The sequence below is a fragment of the Macadamia integrifolia genome, unplaced genomic scaffold (assembly GCF_013358625.1).
Source record: "Macadamia integrifolia cultivar HAES 741 unplaced genomic scaffold, SCU_Mint_v3 scaffold1681, whole genome shotgun sequence".
Lineage (NCBI taxonomy): Eukaryota > Viridiplantae > Streptophyta > Magnoliopsida > Proteales > Proteaceae > Macadamia > Macadamia integrifolia.
In genome coordinates, this window is record NW_024868307.1 from 110,635 (window position 1) to 119,511 (window position 8,877).

General features: G+C 41.1%; 2 protein-coding genes across 2 annotated transcripts in view; one reads left to right on the forward strand and one right to left on the reverse strand.

Annotated features, from left to right (window-relative positions):
• LOC122064557 (two-component response regulator ARR2) overlaps window positions 1-2,647 on the forward strand; it is a 9,035-nt gene extending 6,388 nt beyond the window's left edge. Inside the window, exons 4-6 of the mRNA XM_042628277.1 lie at window positions 476-552; window positions 686-1,933; window positions 2,053-2,647. Of these exons, the coding sequence (XP_042484211.1) occupies window positions 476-552; window positions 686-1,933; window positions 2,053-2,124 (1,397 nt within the window). The 3' untranslated portion in view covers window positions 2,125-2,647. The remainder of the gene's footprint in view (window positions 1-475; window positions 553-685; window positions 1,934-2,052) is intronic.
• Window positions 2,648-4,492: 1,845 nt separating this feature from the next.
• On the reverse strand, window positions 4,493-8,650 carry LOC122064545 (COBRA-like protein 7). Its single transcript, XM_042628261.1, has 2 exons — window positions 7,768-8,650; window positions 4,493-6,260 (listed from the first exon to the last, which is right to left on the reverse strand). Exons 1-2 carry the CDS (start codon window positions 8,312-8,314, stop codon window positions 4,828-4,830), a joined length of 1,980 nt encoding a protein of 659 aa, XP_042484195.1. The 5' UTR covers window positions 8,315-8,650; the 3' UTR covers window positions 4,493-4,827.
• Window positions 8,651-8,877: the final 227 nt, after the last annotated feature.

The window sequence follows — 8,877 nt, forward strand, 5'->3', positions numbered from 1 at the left end:
CCATCCACTCATCAGCTAGGCAGTCTCTTATGACCTTATCACATTTTCCTTTCTGGTTGTATGAAACTCGCATCTATCCTTGCTCCCTGTACTCTTTCGTGGATTTCCAATAAACCTCCTAGAATAGTTTCTGTTGTGAAATGAAATTCATAGTATATTCTTTTGAGTAATTCAAAGGAGAAATATAAAATTAAAATGACGAACTCCATTATAAAAAACAAACTGAATAAATCCTCTTAAAACAGTTTTGTTGATTATAATTGTGTTTCAACTGGTCTTTATCATTCTTTTTTGAACAGATCCTAAGAAAATTGAGAATCATTTTTTCTCTGCTTTCTCTTGATTAATTGTGTTTCAACTAGTCTTGGTCAACCTTTCTGATTTCAAATTTTTTTTTGGGGCAATGCTGAGGTTGTTGGTTATGCCTTCTATTGCATTTGATTGGTCTTAATCATGATTTTGTCCATCAATGCAGAGGCTGTTCCTAAGAAGATTCTGGAGCTGATGAATGTCCCTGGGCTGACAAGAGAAAATGTTGCTAGCCACCTTCAGGTATAGCTGCAGTTCTGCTTGATAGACTTGTTCTTCATGAATCATATTGCTCATCTCCCTGATGCTGTGTTCCATAATGTTCCAATTTAATTTTTTATTTGCCGAGGCTCATGTTTGCAATCGTATGGTACAGAAATATCGTTTGTACCTTAGAAGGTTAAGTGAAGTATCACAGCATCAGAGTGGAGTAAATACACCTTTTATGGGTCCACAAGAAGCAAATTTCAGGTCAATTTCTTCACTTGATGGGATGGAACTCCAAGCCCTTGCTGTCTCAGGTCAACTCCCACCTCAGAGTCTTGCCTCGCTACAGGCAGGACTTGGGAGGACAACAACAACCACAGGTGTAACCATGCCTACTGTTGATCAGAGAAACATATTTGGTCCTGAAATATCGAAGTTAAGATTTGGATCTGGGCAACAATTAAGCAACAGCAGTAAGCAAGTGAACCTGCTGCCGGGACTCCCAACCAGCATGGAACCAAAACAGCTACCTCGTCCGCACCAGTCAGCTCAGTCATTTGGTAGCGTTGGTTTGCAAGTCAATGAGGGAACCTCAACCTTTCTAAACTTGCCGACATCTCTCAGAACAACCTTGTCTAATGATATGCATGGTGTACATGGCAACCATGGCAGTCCTTTAATGATGCAGATGACTCAATCCCAGATGAGGGGTCAGTCATTGAATGAGATAGTTGGTGGTCGTGCTTCGGGGATCCCACCAACCATAGGACAACAAATATTCTCAAATGAGAGTTTTAGTCAGGCCTTGAACAGAAATAGGACCATTATAAATGGTAGAAGTGCAGCATGCAACCCTGTTTCACAAGTCTCGCCGGTGGTTGATTTTTCAATGAACCACATGACGGAACTGCCTGGAAATAGTTTTCCTCTTGCGAGTGCTACCGAGGTATCTACTCTCACATCTACAGGGATGTTTCAAGAAGGGGGAAACATGGGATTAAAAGGATCAAGAGGCTATGCTCCTAGTTATGATATATTTAATGAGCTACACCAGCCCAAAACCCAAGACTGGGAATTACAGAATGTTGGTCTAAATTTTGAGGCATCTCAACATCTCAACTCCATCATTCAAAGCAACAGAGACCATGCACAATCGGTTATGGGTAGCCAAGGTTTTGCTTCTAACATGAAGAATGGACAGAACATGAATATGCACATTGTGGGCAATTCTTTGGTATCCTCTGGAGAAGCAAATGAACATGGGAACACAGAAAACAGTGCACAAAGGCCTAACAATCCTCTGGTGGACAATTCATTTAGAGTAAAGTCTGAAGTAACGCCTGATTTGAGCTGTGAGCCACTGTTTATTCCTGATCACTTTGGTCAGGATGACCTCATGAGTGCACTTCTCAAACAGGTCAGTTTTCTGTGGCTAACTAATTGCACTTTATTTTCCATACCTTCAGTTATAATTTCTTATTTTGGAGGACACTCTGATCACACTAGTGTCACTATTCCCTTATTTTCATTTAACAGCAGCAAGGAGTTGGGCCGGTTGAAAGTGAGTATAACTTTGATGGTTTTTCCATGGACAACATTCCAGTGTAGATGACCCAATTATTTCCATGGACAATGGTAGCAATGCTAATCCAGTAAACTGGGTTCTGTTATGTGTTCAAAGAATCAAGTTACATCGTACAAAAATGTGGTGGAGCATGAAGTTTATCTGGTGTGAATCGAATGTCTAGAATGTAGGAAACAGCTGAATGATATAGAAAGGTGGTGTACATGCAAAATTTTGACTGGTTTTAGTATCTTAAGCTAACAAGGAAGATCTAGTGTTAGAGAGATGGTTATGAAGTTGAGTATCAGTTCAAATGATGGTAATTTAGGGACTAAGATTCCAAGGTCCTCCACATGCTGGTGGAGGTGGAGATCTTTTCTAACTCACAATGACACTTAAGGTTTGTTTTTTAGGAATTGAGTTGATGTACAGATTCCGTTTGATTGCTCAAGGCATGAATGAGGATTTTTTATGTAGTTTATTCTCTTCTATTTACTGTACTGAGGGACTTGGATTTTTGAGTTACTGTTGATGACTTCTTCTCATCTAATAATGTGCTCATTTAGATATTTATTTTTTCTGAATGATTTGAACCGGTCAATTTCAACTTGTTTTTCTAGGCTTCAGGCCAATTCCCACTGCTTCTGGCTATATCAGAATCGGTGGGGGACAATTCTGGTGTTGATTCAGCTTCCTTGAACCTTGCATCATAATAGACTCCACCTCTCTTTGAATGGCCAAAAAGACAGCGATGACAATCTTCAGATCCATGGTGTTGGGATTCACACTATTAGAACTTGCTTACTTGCAGGGATTTTTTTTTTTTTTTGGGGTACTTGCAGTATTGATTAGATATAATTATGCAAATTCAGAAGCAGGGTTTCAAGAATTGGAATTGGATTGGTCGAATCAGCTGATCCTAACCCTGATTCCAGCCAATTCAAGCTGTGTTTCTAGGGTTCAGCCAATTCGAGCTGACTTGAAATCAGAATCGGGCAGAATCAGTAGTTAACCTATATTAATATCTAAGGTAGGTAGATGAAAAAGCAGTACTGTAAAATCTATTCATTTATGGTTGTTAAAGACAAATACTACAACATTAATGGAGACAGCAGCACCAACAAATTTTTTTATTTTTGGGTTTTCAGTATGTCCTCATAAAGAATGTTGCAAGTAAGCTTTTCATTTCCCTAATGTACATGGTTAATCCAGGAGTGTGGCTTCTACGTTTGCGCTCTCGTCTTTGTCTCTCTCCTCCTCCCTGTAAATAACCTTCTTGGTCTTCATTGATTGAACCAAAGGAGGGGCTCTCTAATTGGGTCTCACAAAGGCGTAGGAGCCACACGCTTGAACAGAAAGCACTTCCCCATTTATATATCGATTGTTGCCAGGTTGTCTGGTGTTTGCATCTAGACATAGAGGGGGCAAAATAGCATCCCTGCCCATGAAATGCAAAAATCCCACTGATGTTGATTCTCTTACGCCACTTGACATTGCATCACACGCAACCTAGAAGCAATCCCTCACCCTATATATGTAGAGGGTAGTGGTTATCTGTCCAGGAGCATGGCCTATGCCAATGGTCCATGTGCCATGCTTCCCGACAAGTGATCGTTGGTTGGTTGGTTGGTTGCACGGCCCTGCACCAATGCAGGACCAATGAGAGCATGCATGGGGACAACAACATGGATGGCATTTTTTGTCACAGGGGTGGGGGCAGTCATTTTATGCACTTGTGTGTGGGCACAAGAACCACACAACCAGGCAGCTTTCTTTCTCCCAAAAACCACATCAGATCATCCAGTTGAACTGGATTGGACCGGAAATGATACTGTTTCCCCATTTTACTGGTGAAACTATCTCTGCGTCTTCCAAAACCAGATAGATCATTCTGAAGGATAGATGGACGAAGGGTACAGATTACAAATAGATAAATACATAACAGTTATCAGTCCACGCTCGTTCAATAGTCTGCAACCAGGCTTGGTCGCTGGATCCCAAACTACAGCTTTGAATCTCGACGAGTAAACTCTGAAACCAGCTGACCCACTCAAGGATCAGTAACTCACCCAATTAATTGAGAGTTGGTACTCGTTTGCAGACTTTTCAGTCTCACAACTCCGGTCAATTGGATCAAGAAAAGCGGCTAAATGGATTGGTAGATCAATTCAACTCAACATTTTTGCTAGGTGTTTGGAAATAAAGGAAGGGGAAATTGTCTTTCCACTCTATATCAAGAACCATAGATCAAGGTCTAGTCAGGACTCAGGGATCAATCAATAGTGGGAGGTATTGATCCAAGGACTACGCCTTGACACCTTTGCCGACAATGAATAGCTTCTGCCAAAACTGAGAGGTAGGACTTTAATACAGAAATGGAAATATATCACAAGAGTTACTCTCACCCATGTATGTAAGAATACCAAGACAAATGACTTTGGTGCATAATGAAACAGAAAAACACTATTCAGTAGACTTACATTCAGGATTGGTTCATGCCAACTTCTATATCATAGTAATGTTATATAACACAATGTTGATGGGAAGACAAATCGAAGTCACACCTATGAAGCTTTCTCCCTTCAAAATCAATATAAATCCATTTATCTGGCAGCAAACCTGGTGGGCTAACAAACTAAACCTGTTCAGCTCTTGTGTCTGGCAGTTTCGGCATTTTCTAATCAAATCATCAAAGGCATCAAAGAATATGTTGCAGATAGAAAAGAAACGTTCATGCCTCAGAACAGCTATCGCTGCACAAAGATGAGTACTACAACAGCCAGCAGAAAGCTTGACATGGCTGAAGTTGCAACCATCCTATCACCCTTGCTTGGAAGTAGTGAAGGAATCGAACACTCCAATCCATTGAAGAACACTTTGGATGGGAATGCATCCCCACCAAGCAAGTCGAGATTAGGAATATTTTTAACAGTAAATGAAATCACTGACTGCTGTTTCCCAGGGACTGGGGGATTAGCTTTTGGGTCGGACGCTGGTGCTTCTGCTACGAGATAATTCAAGCCTGAAAGTCCCTGCATGAATATGGTGTTGTTGACACCATTGATACCAGGCAGCACACTTGCATTGAAAGAGTACATTGCTTGAAAACCAGGGGTTGCCTTGTCCAATTTTACAGCAGCAAACCAATCAGCAAAATTGTTTCCACCCCAGTTGAAAAGTGTAACCCTTGCGCTCCAACCAGTGCTGTAGTCCGTATATAGATGCCAGTTTATGCTAACTCCACAATTATCCCCACAGGGCATTGGGCTTGGCACAGGCCAATGCTTGATTTGAGCCCAAGCTGTAGTCAAATTTGTCCGGTTTGCAAATGGGACAAGAGCAGCATCTGGTGGAAGTAAAAGGGCTGGCGTAGTAGCACTACAAGTGTGGCTTGGATTACTTTGGCAACCACAGGCACATGTCTTGCATGGAATAACAGAATCATTGAGGTATGATGAGAATGAAACACAGCATTTCGGGGTAGTCGGCTGTGTCATGTTGCACACTACTTGCCAGCTAGCAAGAGCAGTTACATTTGATGGCAAACCCATTGGATCAGGAAATTCAGTAGGGGTAACACGCACTGGAGGTCCACATCGGTAATCTGGGTTGAAAGTGCCATTGATCATAAAATTCTGTGGTGGGTACAGTGTAGTGCGATTGAGGTCTGGTGGCATCTTATAGACTTGCAACTGGAAAACTGAAGTTGATTTGCTCGAATCCATTGCATATGGCAAGATCGTCCCATTCCGACAACAGTAGGGGATCTTCCCAAGAGTTGAGTCATTGGCATATTGTGGAGGGAGATCAACAATAGTAGGCCTTCTGTCACAATTCAAGACGCTAGACGAACTACTACTAAAATCTATACCCTGGTAGTAAGTACCTTGAGGACCATAGAGACACTCTGTCGTGTCAACTACTGTAGGATAAGCCCCTTTCATGGTGCCAATAAATTCACCCCTCATCCAATCCCAGCTCAACATCCAATAATCGAGACGACCAAGGGGATTATTATTCGAGATTGTGACCTGTGCCAAGTAACTTGATGCTAATGATTGGGTTACATCGTAGGTAATTACAAGATCACCACTTTGGCGGGGCAGAAATTTTTGTGTTGAGGTTGTGTTTACTTTCACCGTTGGATCTAGAGTGCAACACACAATCATCTCACTCGTCCCTACAAAAACCACATCAGACATGCATAAGTAACCTATTTCAGAAAAGAAGACATACATAACATGGGCAATGATTCAATGAATGAAAATTGGTTTAAAAATTAAAGCCAATCCAGTTAATATCTCTGTTGACCTCATTATCATCCTATCCTCAAGAGAAGAAAATACAACCCCTAGCCTAAATCTACATATCTTTCTTTTGCTACTCCAAACAGATTTTTTCCCTCCATGGATAGGACTCATAAACAGAGTACATCATATTAGAAATGCAGAAGCCACTGCTGGATGCCTATGCTAATAGGAAGGAAATTCAAAAGCACTGGATCCTTTCATAAAATCATTTTTTTTTTCCCACCTGACACCCCACCAAAGAAGTTCATATCCTCACATCATAGATAGCTCGCTTTATGCTGTATTCAGCATCCACCCCCTTTTCTCCCTCCTTGCATTGCAACAAGTAACAATCTGTTCAGCTCAGGGGGACATCAACCCTAAATCTACTACTCAATAAAAGGGAAAGGAGTTCATATTTTCATCAAAATTTCCAGCCTATGCTAATAGGAAGGAAATTCAAAAGCAGTGGATCCTTTCATAATATCATTTTTTTTTTTTTCACCTGACACCCCAACAAAGAAGTTCATATCCTCACATCATGGATAGCTCACTTTATGCTGTATTCAGCATCCACCCCCTTTTCCCCCTCCTTTCATTGCAACAAGTAACAATCTGTTCAGCTCAGGGGGACATCAACCCTAAATCTACTACTCAATAAAAGGGAAAGGAGTTAATATTTTCATCAAAATTTCTATAAAGATACAACAAGTGTGATTACTCTATAATGATACTCTCCAACATTTCCCAGTTCTCATTTTCTCAGTCCTTGTACCCAACTTAAAGTCAGAAAAGCCATTGCACAACTATATCAGGGAGTAACAACCCAAGTCCCAAATCCAGCTCTGACCTTACACCATAAACTAGGGTCACATCTCCGTAAATCCTCTTTAAGTCCTCATAATCACCGAAACAGAAACTAGTTATAAGCCTTGTTGTCCGATAACATCAGTTTTATAGGTTCTGTAAGAATCAAATTGGGGAATGATTGAACAAAACATAAAATGTACAAGTTTTTGTTACTGACATCATAGATATGTGTAAATCAGTTAGGAACTAAATAGTAGATCTTCCCCTCTTCTTTACACTCATAATTTCCTAAGCTACAGTAGAGGAAAATAGAACCATCCGTCAACTAAAAACGATAAATAATATATCTTCAGTTTTCTCCATCTCAGCCCCATAGTCACAAACCCTAAAAAAGCATAACAAAATGCTCCTAAAAATACTCAACTTTCTGAAAATTTTCTCCAATCTTCGATTCTTAGTCATCGAAACTCCATAACAGTACATACAAAAAGAACAAAATCTACTTTCTTCAAAACAAAGTAGACATAGATGCAGGAACAGATGTAGGAATTAGGTTGCAAAGCTGATAGAAGTGAGTATAACGGTTACCTTGCATAGTGGGCTGAGGACATATGTAGTTGGCGTTGACAAGGGATATGTTGGAAGGCATCGAAACATTCGAAACGCCGAAAGTGGTACCAACCAAATCAATCACAGCCTGCATCTGGGTCAGATCTCCAGCAGTCTCAATAGCGGTCTTGAGATCGGTAGCTGGATATCCAGCAAAAGCAGTTCCATTTTCAACGCTAGCAGGGAGACTAGTCCCATCAACCAACACAGCATTAGAAGCAGAGACCAGATACTCATTGTGCTGAAACCCGACGAAAACTTGCCAAGATTTGAGGTCATTGAGGCCATTGTTGAGGATTGTGAGTGTTGACTGAAACTTGTAAGGTTGGAGAGGTGAGCCGGCGGCGTAACGAGGAGGGATAATATGGCCCGAAGTGTATTGGTACGATAAGAACACGCCGTTGCAGGCATCAGCGCTTGGAGATGGAGCCGCAGGCTGGGCGATGGTTATTCGCAGAGAGATTGCAAAGAAGAAGAGGAACAAGAACAAGGGCTTGAAGATACGGTGGAGATGGATGATACCCATGTTCGACTTTGGGGGTTTGGCTTGAAAAAATTGAAAATCAGATTCAGAAAGAAATATATACTGTATGAAGACTGGTTCGCACTGGACAGAGATATAGAGAGAGAGAGAGAGAGAGAGAGAGAGAGAGAGAGAGGGAAGAAACGCGGAGGAGAGAAAAGATATTATAATTCAATACGGCATTACAGCTTTGAAAAAGCAGGGTATTGTTAATTCTTCTTTTTTTTTTTTTATGGGTTTTCCTCTTCTTTGTTGCTTCGATCTGGGTGAGTTTTCATTTGATTTCCAATCGATGAAGCAGAATTGAAAGTTTAAGCCGTTAGGATTGGATTAAAGTTAGAGAGAGAAAATTCGTAGAATCCAGAGGCAGAGGTGTGGTGGTGTCCCACTTTGGACCTAGATTGGAATTCGAAATGGAAAGAAGAGGGAGACAAAGAGAAGAGAGCGCGATTTACGTTTCGAGCTTTCCCATTGGGCCTGGGCCCCATCGGCCACCACTCTGTCACTATTCATGCTTTTCTTCACTTTCTTCCTCTTCTGACTTATTTTTTTCAAAAAACTTCGCA